Source organism: Lycorma delicatula, chromosome 4 (genome assembly GCF_047948215.1).
Source record: "Lycorma delicatula isolate Av1 chromosome 4, ASM4794821v1, whole genome shotgun sequence".
NCBI lineage: Eukaryota > Metazoa > Arthropoda > Insecta > Hemiptera > Fulgoridae > Lycorma > Lycorma delicatula.
Window position 1 is genome coordinate 211,614,893 of NC_134458.1, and position 15,401 is coordinate 211,630,293.

At 32.1% G+C, this 15,401-nt stretch overlaps 1 protein-coding gene across 1 annotated transcript in view; it reads right to left on the reverse strand.

Moving 5' to 3' along the window:
- Positions 1 to 454: 454 nt before the first annotated feature.
- Positions 455 to 15,401, reverse strand: part of skd (mediator complex subunit skuld) — a 105,536-nt gene continuing 90,589 nt past the window's right edge. The window contains exons 22-26 of the mRNA XM_075365145.1: positions 15,012 to 15,154; positions 10,752 to 11,029; positions 9,876 to 10,145; positions 8,643 to 8,908; positions 455 to 922 (exon numbers count right to left, since the gene is read on the reverse strand). Of these exons, the coding sequence (XP_075221260.1) occupies positions 790 to 922; positions 8,643 to 8,908; positions 9,876 to 10,145; positions 10,752 to 11,029; positions 15,012 to 15,154 (1,090 nt within the window). The 3' untranslated portion in view covers positions 455 to 789. The remainder of the gene's footprint in view (positions 923 to 8,642; positions 8,909 to 9,875; positions 10,146 to 10,751; positions 11,030 to 15,011; positions 15,155 to 15,401) is intronic.

The window sequence follows — 15,401 nt, forward strand, 5'->3', positions numbered from 1 at the left end:
TACACTGTTACAAAAAATTTCAACAACTTAGAATAAAACTTATATTTTATTTTTGTTAATAAATCAATCAATTAATCCATTAAAAACAATCAAGTTACTTTTTTTTATAAATATTACACACATTATAAATATTTACATTAAAAAGAAACTATATAGATAATAATAATCAATCATTAAAGTGAAACAACAACAATAACAATAATAATTAATAATAGTAGTAATAATAATAATAATAATAATGTTATCACGTTAAATTATCTTGTATCATTTTAATAATAAATAAATAAACATAAATGATGTATTATTATTTATATAATATATCATTACATGTTAAATTATAACAAACAAATAAGTAAATAAACAAATAAATAAATAAATAAATAAATAAATACTGTCATGTATTCTAAGAAACTTGGGTTAATAAATATATCCTAACAAAACAAAAAAAAAGAAGAAAAACAAAGAAAAACATACTAGTTGGTATATATAAATTAGGGTCTCTTTCTTGTTTAATAGAATATAAAAAAAAGAAAAAAAAAAAAAATAGGAGCGTTATTCTATTAACAATATTAATTATTAGATGGTCTTAACTGATATTTACAACAGTAATTATTTGGTGGTAGTTGTAATAGAAGTAACAATAGTATTAGCAGCAGACATAGTAATTTTACTAGTTGAAGTAACTGTGATCAAATCGCTGTCATTAGGTACCGCAGTTATAACTGTAGCTGTATTATCACCATTATTATTAAGATTACATGACATAGGAGGAACTAAATGGTACGCTGGTCAAACAAAGGCAGATGTCATATGATATAATTGCATAAGAACTTGCATATGAACCGGTAGACATGACAATCGATCGTGCGTGTTTGAGTCTAATGCGAGCCAAGACAGAGCATTGTAGCCTTCAAGTACATACCTTAAAAAAGAAACAGAAAACAATTAAAAAATATTTCATATTACTTTATTTAACAAATAAAATAAACATTTAATTTAGTCTAATAAACATTTTATTAGACTAAACTGTATTAACAAGACTCATCACTGAAGAAGGTAGATTCAAGTAGAGTAATCTCATTGGCCACTCTCTGAAAAGTTGAGGAGAGTTTTAAGAAACTGCAGGTTCAATTACTGTCTGCTGTACTGATAAAGTTCACAAATTTAGGGTCTGTATTCAATTAACTAAACACTTTCAATGTGGAATGATAATTGATCTTGCATAACAAACAGAAATTAGTTTGTTTTCTGAAATTTATAAATGTCTGTATAATTAGTAAATTAAATTGTATTTGTTCAGTTAGATATTAGTTCTTAAACTGTGAAAATTTATTATGTGGTGTGATTTTCTCTTAGCATCCACATGGCTCTAAGAAAAAACTATATTTTTGTAATCTACTACATAAATATTGCACACAGCTTGTTAAAGAGGAAATTGTACAAAAATTATAAAAACCAAATAGAAATAAATGATAACCATTTTTGCATATAAATGATTTATAATGTAACAGTATGGGATTAAACAAAGTTACTGACTTACTTCTGTTACCACATCCATTAGTGGAGTTTGCCTAATAACATCCTCAACAACATATGCAACGTATGTATGTATTTCGATCATGTACCACTCTCTCTTTCTCTCTCTTTTTTTTTTTTTTAGCATCCTCCCTACAGTTCATCAGTAATGTTCGGCTTTGAAGCCTGGTCACAGTTGGCATCTTTCATATCTTACAAAATTAATGTTTTATCCTTCATAAAAAAAATCCTTCTGGCCGTTAGCCAGTTGTAGCTATATAAATAAATATATTGCAGTTATCTCTTTATTTATCTTGTGATAATCCCTGGTATCGATCCAGAGAAGAAAGGTGGGGTGTTGAGGAGATAAAGTACTGATTGTAAATGCTGTTAGCATAATGCAACAAAAGTAAAGATGGTGTGAAGATAGTTTGCTTAACAAACAGTCATAGGACAGGAAAGTTCAGAATTAAACTTTCAACTTGTTCGGCAATATTTTGGTTTATTAACTATCTACCAGAATTTTACTACTATGTCAGGCTGTTGTTGCCACTGTTTTTATCAACATTTTTTTCTTTGTGCATTCCCAAAAGAATCATAAGCAAAATGCTAGCTGAATCTTTCAAACAATCTAAGTTTGGATATTACGGAGCTTTTAGCAAAACTTGATAAAGTGCTTGTTTGGTTTAAAATCAGACACTCAGCGCTGCCTATGAGCAGCTTTAGTACTAAGAACATTCTGTATACTATTCAGTCGGAGTTGGACTGTGATAGAGTAAGCATGCACGCCAGTACGGCCTCTGCATCATAGTACATAGTATTAACAATATTTAACTATCAATCAGTGTGTAATTATTTTATGTATACTACAGTCCATTATTCTGCTACAACGTACAGCCCGTAACATTGGTCCTCCGAGCCCGATATTTATCATTGGTCCTTTCGGACCGGATCTTTTACAATGGGTGTCCGAACCAGATATTTTTTGTGTGTGCAGAACATAGTTTGCGTATAATATAGTTGCGTAATAATATCGATAAGAAGTGCGGTTAATATCCATGTATAATACAGTAATTACAATTCGACTTGGAATGCAGACCTTGGTGCTAAGTAAACAGCCATTTCGTCGTGACCTTCAAGTCAGGCTACCTGCTGCCAGTGGCTTATCTTATTTGTTTCAGATAAGTAATAACAAATTGGGAATTATCAGTTCCTTATTTACGTTCCTATCTATGATATAGACTTACATTTGTATTCCTTCATTTGATTCCTTTATCATTCACATTATTATTTCTTACTGATTAATTCCATCCATATTTCCGATATTTTTAATAATTTCTTATTTTCCTATAAATCTTTAATTTACGTTGATAGTTATATCTATAAGTATTTTATAAAAATTATCATTATGTCTCCTGAAGTAGAAATTACAACTTTGAAAAAACAACTAGGAGTATGTAAGGCTCAATTATCACGCACAAAAACATTTCTCGATAAATGTAATAATGAGACACCAAAAAGTAATATTAAAGTTTGATATGATGCAATGCCAAATATTTTAGATAATTTTAATAAAACACAGAGTTTGCTAGAAGTACAGGACGAGAAAGATTACGATACGCATTTAGAAGATAGGTTAGATTTTGAAGACAATTATTATGAAATTAGGACGCAAATGGAAGAATATTTAAAGGAAACATCAGTTTCAGAAACCCAGCACGTTAACTCACATCAATGTTGCATTAACGAAAATAAAACTTCAGTAAAATTACCAACTATCAATTTACCTCGTTTTAACAGTACGTACGAAAATTGGATGCCTTATGCAGATGCATTCAAGGTATTGGTTCATGACAATAAAGACGTTAGTCCAATTCAGAAATTCTACTATCTGAATTCTACACTGACACATGAAGCAGCTCAATTAATAAAAAACTTAGCTGTTACTGATGCTAATTACCCGGTTGCTTGGAAATTGTTACAAGACCGATATGAAAACAAGAGATTGGTTGCATCGGCTCATGTTAGAGAAATAATTAATATTAAGTTAGTTAGTAAGGAAGACGCCAACGAATTGCGTCAGTTTATCAATACGGTGATTAGTAATTTTAATGCTCTCAATGTTCTAAATATTCAAACACCAGTTCATGAAGTAATTTTAAGTCAACTGTATATAGATAGATTAGATGCCAAAACCGGACGAGAATGGGAATTAAAAAATTCTACACAAGATTTTCCATCTCTCATAGATCTTTTTGAATTTTTGGAAAATAAATGTCAAGCCTTGGAGGCTTTAACCTCTTCAAGCAGTAATAAACAAAAAACAGTGTATGAACGGCAAAAATATAAACCTGTTCGACATTCTAGCTCATATGTTGCTACTAATTCCAAAGTATGTGAATGTTGCAATCAACCTCACACTTTATACAAGTGTTAGAAGTTTAGTAATTTAAGTGTTTCTGATAAATCTAAGTTTGTTAAGGATAAGAAGTTCTGTTACAATTGTCTTAGATTAGGTCATTTAGTAAGGAATTGTTCCTCTGGAGGCTGCCGAATTTGCAAGGGCAAACATCACACCTCATTACATATAAGTTCACAAAATAATTCGTTTAAATCTAATAGCAATAATGATTCAGATTTAAACCAGAGGACTTGAGGACTTGAACATCATAGCTCTTTTAACACATATTGTTCGCTCAAATCAAGAGTGCAATCGAATATTCTTCTTTCTACAGCGATTGTTAAGGTCCAAGATAGTCAAGGAAGATTACAACCATGTAGATTGCTATTAGATTCAGCTAGCCAATCAAACTTCATTACTGAAAACTGTGTTGAATGTTTAGGTTTAAGAAAAATTTGTCAGTCGGTTCCAATTATGGGTATAAATAATACTCCTACTAAAATAAATTATAGTGTGGACGTACAATTATTTTCTACTTATAACGATTTTAGTATAAATATTTCTTGTTTAATGTTACCACAAATATGCAATATGCCATGCAATGTTATCAACTACAAATCATGGAATCTGCCTTCGAATTTAAAATTATCTGATCCAGAATTTTATAAACCAGGAAATATTGACATGTTAATAGGCGCTGAGCTATATTTCGAAATTATGAAATGTGATAAAAGGGTAAGACCAGGTGGGTTTCCAGTTATCTTTGAAACTGAATTAGGATGGATTCTATCAGGAAAATATCCATCAGAAAATACCTCTTCAAGTCCTCAAACCACATGTTTAACATTAACAAATGATCAACTTCAACAACAGCTCAAACAATTTTGGGATTCAGAAGAGTTGGTTGTTCTACCCACGGCTAAGGAACAAGACGAGTGTGAACAGTATTATTGGAACACAACAACCCGAGATTCTTCAGGTCGTCTTATCGTCAGACTTCCTCTAAAGCCAGATCATTTACCTTTAGGAGACTCGTTCGATCAAGCAACTTTGCGATTTCAAGCGTTAGAGAAAAGACTTCAAAGGAATCATTCACTTCGTCTGGAATACTCAAAATTTCTTCAAGAATATAAGGAACTCGGTCACATGAAGCCAGTGCCTCTTCAAGGTAATGATTGTAAACAACAGTTCTTTATTCCTCATCATGCCGTTTTTAAGCAAAATAGTACCACAACTAAACTTCGGGTAGTTTTTGATAGTTCAGCTAAAACATCCACAGGAACTTCTCTTAATGACATCCTAATGGTTGGTCCTACTATACAGCAAGACTTATTTTCGATTATGGTAAGATTTAGAACCCATGCCGTTGCGTTTACAGCAGACATTGAGAAAATGTACCGCCAAATTAAAATTCATCCAGACGATTGCAGCTTACAACGCATTCTTTGGCGGAATTCGCCAACTGATCAAATTCAATGCTATGAGCTTCAAACGGTTACTTATGGCACTGCCTCAGGTCCATTCTTGGCTACAAGGTCCCTACAACATCTAGCAGGAGAAGAAAAACACACGTACCCAAACTGCAGCCAGAATTTTATGTCGTGATTTCTACATGGATGATTTAGTTTCTGGAACTAATGACATCAACCCAGCTCTGGCAATCCAATCAGAGTTAATAGAGTTATTAAGGTCTGGTGGATTTCAACTGAGAAAATGGAGTTCTAATCATAAATCACTTTTAAATTCATTACCTCAAGAACTTGTAAATACAAAAACATCAATTCAGCTTGAGAAAAAAGATAGCATTCAAACTTTAGGCTTTAAGTGGTTTCCTCAACCAGATGTGTTTTCTGTTCCCTTCCAAAATTCCACCATTTAAGGACATAGTAACAAAAAGAGAAGTAGCGTCTACAGTAGCTTCCATTTATGATCCAATTGGTTTAATCAGTCCTATTGTAATCTCTTACAAAATATTTTTGGAATGATTGTGGCTTAGTGGTATTGGTTGGGATGATAACTTACCATCATCATTGCTCCAGAAATGGCATGTTTTGGTGTTACAACTTTCTTTAATTCATGATATTAAAATAAATAGAAGAGTTATTATCAATAATCCTATAGATATTGAAGTTCACGGTTTCTGCGATGCATCACAACATGCATTTGGTGCTTGTCTGTATTTGCGTTCTGTCTGAGGGAGAGATTTTAGTTCAACTACTTTGCTCGAAATCTCGTGTCGCACCAGTTAAAACTGTCAGCATACCACGGTTAGAGTTGTGTGGCGCTTTACTGTTGTCAAAATTGTTACAAAAAACATTACCAATCCTGAATTTGTCTATTGAAAGGGTTCATCTTTGGATGGACTCCAAAATCTGCTTGGCATGGATCTCAGCTCCTGCATCGAAGTGGAAAACGTTCGTTGCGAATCAAGTTTCACAGATTCAAGATCTAACAGACATCAATGACTGGAAACATGTCGCTTCGTCAGACAATCCTGCTGATCTCATTTCCAGAAGTTCCAATCCAGAGAGTTTAGATAAAGGCATCTGGTGGTGTGGACCAATCTGGTTGTATTTACCCTCCAGTTCTTGGCCTAATTCAGACAGTTATGATGTTCAAGATACTCCAGAAGTACGACAAACGGAAACTAGTTTGACATGTGTTTTTCCACCAAATGACGATTTAGTTTGTAAGTTTTCAAGTATTTCTAGATTAACACGAGTAGTTGCCCTATGCAAGAGATTTATTAATAATTGTCATAATAAAAAGAAGAAAACAGGAAATCTTAATACTGTAGACATTCAAGATTCATTACAACATGCATCTGGATGGTACAGCAACAAGTATATTGTCAAGAAATTAATGATCTTTGATCAACTTCTACTGTTCCTAAAAAAAGTGAGCTTCTTAATCTTCATCCTTTTCTCGACGATCGTAACATAATTCGAGTTGGAGGAAGGTTGAATAATGCTGATATTGCGTATGATATTAAACATCAGATTATTTTGCCACCAAAACATCTTACGATGTTGATCATCAAGGCTGAACATTTGAGGTTATTGCACGCTGCACCTCAATTATTGTTAGCTTCACTAAGACTCAAATATTGGATACCACGAGCTCGAAAGGTAATTAGAAGTGTTATTCATAACTGTGTAACATGTTTTCAATTTAAGGCATCTTCGGCTAATCAATTAATGGGTCAGCTGCCCAAACACAGAGTAGAGTTTAGTCGTCCTTTTCTTAACTCAGGAGTAGACTATGCGTGACCATTTCAAATCAAGTATGGAATCCGAGAAGTAAAATAACAACCAAATGTTATGTTGCAATTTTTGTAAGTCTTGCAACTCATGCTATTCACATAGAGCTAGTCAGTAATTTTACATCACAAGCCTTCCTCGCAGCCTTAAGACGTTTCACTGCAAGAAGAGGTCACGTTGCCAACTTGTATAGTGACAACGGCACCAATTTTGTTGGAGCCAACAGCGAGTTAAATTCATTGAGGAAACTCTTTCACGACAAAGAATTTAATACAGACATTGAAAATTACGCTGCCAAGTCACAGCTCAAATGGCACTTCATACCAGCTAATTCACCTCATTTTGGGGGCCTGTGGGAAGCAGCTGTGAAGTCAATGAAATACCACCTCAAAAGAGTCATAGGTAAAACTTATCTAACTTTCGAAATATTTTCTACCCTTTTATCCGATATAGAAGCTATCCTCAATTCTAGACCTATTTCTACTTTATCCGATGACCCTAGCGATCCATCTTACTTGATACCTGGACATTTTCTTATTGGTAACCCTTTAATAGCACTACCTGAACCCAATTTGTTAGATATAAAATATAACAAGCTTCAGAAGATACGACAGAGTCTTTGGTCACGATGGTCTCACGATTATCTCCATGGTTTGCAGCAGCGCAGCAAGTGGAAGTCACCCTCCGAAAATCTTCGACCAGGTCTAGTAGTGCTAGTGAAAGAAGAGAAGACAACTTACTATCTCAATTTTGGTAAATGGCTGTAATAGACAGTGTTTTCCCAGGTAAAGATGGTCTAGTACGCGTAGCTCAGTTGAAGGTAGGCAGCACGATTTCAAGAGACCTATTACTAAACTTGTGCCATTGCGAATAAACTGAGACAATGTAATTAATATTGATCAAAGATCAACGTGCGGGGAGTATGTTTGGTTTAAAATCAGACACTCAGCGCTGCTTATAGGCAGCTTTAGTACTAAGAACATTCTGTATACTATTCAGTCAGAGTTGGACTGTGATAGAGTAAGCATGCACGCCAGTACGGCCTCTGCATCATAGTAACATAGTTAAATATTGTTAATCTTATAAATATAGTATATTTAGTTATCAATCAGTGTGTAATTATGTTATGTAAACTACAGTCCATTATTCTGCTACAACGTACAGCCCATTGTATTGCTGTTCATTGTATTTCAATATTACCCACAAAATATGACAGTCATTTAATATGATTGTACCCAAACAAAGTGTCAAAGTTGCCAGTCGATATAAAACTGATTGTCAATTTGTAAACCCCAATTTTAGTTATATAATTTCAATTTTTGTCTAAATCTTTTTACAGTGTAGTATCATAACAAACTAAACCGTGAATTTATAAGATGCATGCCTCAGGAGAATGAGTAAAGAAAACACACTAAATAAAGATATAGTATTTTAAAAAGATGAAACTCAAAGAAATAATAAAATACCTTAGGACATCAGTAGTATATTGTGAATCTAATGGATGTCCAGCCGAAGCTGACTGTTGTTGAAGAAGTTCATCAGAATTCTGTTGAATGGCAGTGCTATGTAGATGTAATGCATTCTTTAAGAAAGCTGGGCAAACTGTTTCAAGATGTGGACAAGCTGACCAGAACCAACGTGGCATTCTTCCTGTAGGTGCTGTTGATACAAGGTAACCAAGAGCTAATGGCTGTTGTAACAATGTTCCAACTTCCTCTAGAATGTCACCACCCTTAAACAAAAAATAAAATGAAAGCTATACACACATTAGACAAATACTGGATAAAAATGATAACTTCTGTTCTGAAATATAAATTAATTTATGTGCTTCTGCACATCTTAGACCATTTTTACGAGACAGAACCATAAAAATATGCTATATCATAATTTACCAAAATTAAATTTATTCTATGCACATGGAATTCATGAAAGTAAAAATTCATGTAATGTCACAAACATAATGAATGGAGTATGCGGACTTATGTACTTCATTTTGGTCTTGGGGATCTTACATGAACAGAAAGATTCATGAATGATTCTTTTTCAAGAGAAAAACAAATAATTTCCAGAACTGTGTTCACAAGTAGGACATGTTAAAAATAGTTAAATAAAAATTCCGAGAACTCTAACTGATGCCAACTGTGGCCAGGTCTTTGAAACCTGGCCACAGTTGGCATCTTTCACATCCTACAAAGTTAATTTTTTATACTTCATAAAAAAAAATCCTTCTGGCTATTAGCTTTTTGTAGCTATCTAAATAAATATGATGCAGCTATCTCTTTATTTATCCTGTGATAATCCCATAGTATCAATTCACAGAAGAAAGGTGTGATGTTGAGGACGACCTCCCCCCTCCTTCAAGACCAACATATTCTTTGTCTTGGGGAGGGAGTCTTAACTAAACTAAGGCTCAATTTAATTAAAAAAAGATTGAAAACATATCATGAACAAGTAAATATAGCTATTCCATCAAAATATTCAAAGAGATAGACTATTTATAATTACAAAATTAACTTGTTTAATAATGTACAATTACTAATTGTTTTTAATAAATAAAAATTTAACATTACTGAAAAGTAATCAAATTTAAGAATAAAAAAACATTTTACAAAAAAAAAAAAAAGGTTATTTTAAAAAGTTAGTAGCTGTTTTAAGTAATATACGTGATGACAAATTAGTAATAAAAGAAAATGAAATACCCTAGAAGGTCCATTGCAAGGAAATGGGCTATGATGATCATCTTGTCCGGGCATACAAGATGGTGAACCAGGATGCGATGAGTCACCGCCTCTTGCTCGTGGACTACCAGTAGGACTACGAACACCACCAGCTTCTGTGTCTGGCCATGTGAATATGTCATTAAAATCACCCATACCATCTGGCATATCATCATTCAGGGCTTTAAACAACTCTTCATCTCCTAATTCTGGACCATTAATATGCTGTTCTTGAAATGCTGTCTGCGATGACTGTAAAGAAAAGTGTCATTAAAAACCATAGAGGTACAAGCAAAATTAAAAATATATAGACATCATTTTTTATCTCACCTTTAAACTTTTGTCCATTTTTTAAACTCAATCTGGAATTATTTATCTAACAGGAATATGTTTTGCTATATCAACAAAACTGCTTCAATTCAGTAACAGAAATCAATGTTCCATTATCACAAATCATTTATAATCAAAAAGTAAAAAACAAAAATTTGTTTTATATTTAATTTTGAAATTTATAAAATTTCTTAAAACATGAATGTAGCCTACAACAAAAGTATGAATTTATGCATTCTCTGCTTAATGGAAACTAGTGTGTCTTAACTTTAGTGATTTAATAGAAATGATTTTTCACACCTTCTTCAACAAATCTTTACAATAAATCAATAAATTGTATTTTTTCACATTTGTTTAAAAACAATCCTATCAAAATCTGTATGAAGTTCTCTTGAACTTTTTTGAACCGATAAAGCATGCCCCCACATAAAGTAAATGTAGGCACAAGAGTGCCAAAATAACTTAGATGTACTGAATATAAAAAATATAAACAACAAAAACAGGCTCTTGATAAAATAAATATATTACCTGTGTTGTAGCAGATGTAGGGAAGACTAGTATATGCGTACAAGTAACATCTTGAGGTGTTGACAGTTGACTTTTAATAGATGTTTGACTGAACCTCTCATCGGGTGTAAATTGATCTGGCATCATACGAAGAGCAGAATCAGGTTCCATCGAAACAAGACAGGCACTGAGAATGCAGGGCATGTCATGCGGATAAAGGAGTGAGCACTGACCACAAATTTCTTTTAAATGCTTTGATGCTTTTAGTAGTGATTTACGACTTAACAGCCAACTCCATCCTGTGAAAAATCATGCTTTACAAAAATCTGAATAAGATAAACACAACAATCAAACCACTAATCATAATAAAAAGATATTCTTTACAATAATGAATTTTCTACATTTAAGAATAGGAATACAACTTTGAAAAACAATTTCTTTCAATAATTATTTATAGATCAAAATTAAAATAAAATATTTTCATTTAAACTTCCACAGTACAAATTTTTATTTGTAATATGTACTGAAGTAACTCGATCAATAATAATATCCTGGCAAATATAGTTTACAAAAAAAAATCTATTTAAAACAGAATATTACAAAGTGATTTAATAAATTACTAATATTTGATAGCAAGAATATAAGTTTTATAAAACCAGCATCATTTATCTGTACAAGTTTTATCTATTTTATACAGAATTATTTTGTTTAATTATGAGAATTAAGGTACTTTTCTCTGATAACAGAAAAGTACATAAAAGTGCTACTGATTGAACAAATGAAGGTCTCTGAAATTCTTGTACAAATATAATTATTATAAAGTTACATTAACTTACATAGAAGGGGAAGAACAATAAAGTTCATTCTATAAAACATTATCTTCTATTTTCTATGTACATGAAATTAACATGTTATTCCATTTATGAATGGTGGGATCACACAAGAGAATGTTCAATAGGACCTTATAAGAGAAGGTCCAGTAAACATAGGAGTATGTTCATACTTTTTTAATCTTTTTCTTTCAGATCAATTTTTAATTGGCGAAAATTAAAATAAAAACTTCTACTCTAAACTGCGTGAGAATGTTTCCCATTTCTTCTGTGTGACAATGTTTCCCATTTCTTTAAGTATTTAACAACTGGCTTTTGGACTGGTTGGGGGTTCAAGGTTTGATTCTCGGCAATGTTCAATGACCATTTTTTATCTACCAGCTCTTTCTCACTGAAAAATATATATAAAGATATGTACAAGGTAGTAATAATAAGTTACTTAAAACGAATCTTAACATTGGAAATATACTTCTGGAATATCTCAAGAGCTTATAATCTGATCCTTTTCTCAGTGTTATTGAGGATAGTGCTAATGTTAATGATACTGGTCCTAATGTTAAAATGGTTTAGTATGTGACCAAATAAAATGTTTGATCTGTTTTCTGTTTGTTCATTTTTTTTTGTTTTTATAAGTTAGCACTTGCAAATTTTATATATTACTGAAGTAAGTTGAGTTCAAACGATTTACATGCAGAAATTTAACATTGTATTAAGTTCATTTTATTAAAGCACATAAAAACATCAACTCAACATACTTAAAACAATACAAAATTCGCAGAATTTGATAAAAACAACAAATTAAATAATCAAACATGAAAGAGGTTGAGTATGTTATTTAATCAAAACTAATGGGGGTATCCTAATCATTTTAAGACATGCATCATTAATAGCATCATCTCAATACAAATGAGGAAAAAACTGGATTATAGTTCTGAAAAACTGGTAATAAGTAATTTTATTAAATAAAAGTTTTTTATATTTCATAATGAAGAATGTGACGATGTGCACATTATTCATATATATTAAATATCAATATTGATATTGTCAATATTGGCTGATAACCCAACAGTAGGTAATTATTTATTTAAGAACCTGTTTTTGTTGTTTATATTTTTTATATTCAGTAAATCAAAAGCCAATATTGATAATGTCAATAGCGAAATAATGTATTAATCTACATATTGATATATTCATGCTTGGATGTGGTTCATATGTAAATTATTAAATAACAGTATTACAGAAAAGGATATAATAAAGGTTTAAATAATAAATATTAATATGTTTTTTATTCTGCATCTGTATAAACTAATCTCTATTTTGTTTGTTCAGGACATTTACATTCATTAAACAGCACTGTAAGTACCAATAGATATATATTAATTGGACAGAAGGCAACCCTCCTCCACAGCATAGCCCGACCTATCTTCTTACACATATACGTAAAAAAAACCCTGTTAAATCCAGTTCACTTCAATCTTCATTAGCTAATCTATAAAAACAAACATTCTATTTTTTTTTATTGAAACTATTCTATTGCTTATGAACAGACAATTCTCCAGTAATTAAATTCTTGGGCAAAAATCATGGAAAATATGAATGAAGAAAATATTTCAAAATTTCTTGTTTTATTGTATAAGATTAGCAACAAAATGTTCTTAGCCGATTAGACATGAGAAAATAATTTATGTTTTGGTAATACTCTTTTTTTCATTTTTTTCAGGGTGAAAAACACTTTTGTGTTATCATCCCCCAAAAACGATATTTGTTCTTCAAAAACTGAACAGTTAAAGATTAATTAAAAACTAAGACCCCAACATGCAAAAATACATCTTCAAAGTAAAATGCCTGTACCGCATGCTAAAAGAGAAATAACAACATAAAGATATATCTCGAGAAATAAAGTCGCAATCTGCATTACAGCAACTGGCATGAATATTTGGAACGCACTACCGTAATTTATATATTTGAATATAAATGGGCAGCTAATATAAATTGTTTGCACGTTAGCCGCTAGTTAAACTTGTGACGCAATGCCACATAACAGGTACAATCCGTAAGGATGTGGTGCACTGTGAGTCTGAAGTCACAGCAAGCACAAATTGTTGCATCTATTTGAGTCATCAGATATCAATGAGTGAGCCTAGCGTGTCCTATTCGCAAATGGCAGATAATAACCTACTCCTGACAGTTACTTCTGCATGAGGAGCTCCACAGTGAAACACTGTTTTTAACCGGGTGAAGTTTATTTCTCAGAGTAGCATTCACTCACTTTGTCACTAATCATGAACTACCCTCTTCAGGAAACAGACATGATCATTAGAAGCAACACAACTGGTAAAAGGCGGCCGAAAACAGTCCTCTTTTGCCACACTGTCTGCGTGAAATTCCTATATGGCTGGGGATCCTCCAGCCATATAACAGTGAGCAGAAGCTCACTGTTGTATTACGACTAATCATTTTAGAAGTAACACACTGAATCTCACAAACAACAGGGTGTCTGGAGTATATGTCTCTAATTGCCTGTAAGGCACTCATGGAATCTGAGCAAACAAGAACACTTCAAAATTTTGGGCTAACCATATTAAGGCCTAATTAACGACATACAGTTCTGCAATGAAAATACTGGTGTTGCTGGGAAGGCCAAACACGTGTTCTGTTGCCAACCACAACACCACAACCAACCGAATTAACGTTTATAGAACCATCTGTATTAACTCTTTTAACATCAGGATTCACGCTTTCTAATATTTTAAAATTTGTTTTGTACGATAACTGGTTTTGTGTTCTTTTTATTACATTGACAAAGATAAATGCAGTAATTAATGAGAGAAGGCTGCCAAGTGGGGCGATAACATGGACCAACATTAAGGTACTTTAAATACCTTTTCGATTTAATTTAATGAAAATATATTTCATCATAATAAAGTTTCTAACAATTTCAATTTAAAAATTTTACTCATACACAAAATCCATATATTTATATTATTCTCCGGAACCTGGGAGGTTCCAGAGGTCATTCAATCATCAGCCCATAATATAAAGCTTAATGTTTTTTATTATTCCTCAATGTGAAGAAGTTCCTTGCCAGTCAGTCAGTATCAGGTAGGAAACAATGACAATATCATGAGCTTTGCAAAACCAACTTTCTTCATATGTTGCATCACTTTAGGAGAAGCGTATTTGACTCTACAATATGTCAAAATATTGGGGTTATGCTGAAAAATAATTAATGGGTGGTCTTTCTTGTAATAACATCATTTTAAAATACAATGTCATTACTTTTAAGTAGCCCAACTTACTTTCTAAATGAGCCTTGAACGTAAATTATTAATTACAAATGTAGAATTTCTGATAAATAAGCAAATAAAACTATTATCATACGTGAAATGAAAAATACATTTAACTGAATAACGGCATTATATAATTTATGTTTTAAATATAGTAGAATTACCTTTCAATTCTCCATGCCCTATTCGCCCAACACGACCGACAACCAGTCTCCATGGTGTTACACTCTTTGACATCACACCCAAAATGAAATCCATCAGCTTTTGTAGTCCAACACGCCTCGCTGACGCCTTTCTTCTACGGGTTCTTCAAAACACATTGATATACCCACTTTAATTTCACACAATGTTTTCCTAATATTCAAGATAATGCAAAAAAACCAGAAATACGTTGACTAGTTTTATAAAAAAATATTTGAAATTAGGACTTTTCACAATAAAGAAGACTAATAAATTAATTTTGTTAATTTCTTCTTATTTTTTGTAGAATTTACTCAACTCCCTACATGTCAATCTTAAAACCTCCTGTATCATTAACATTAACTATAACTCAA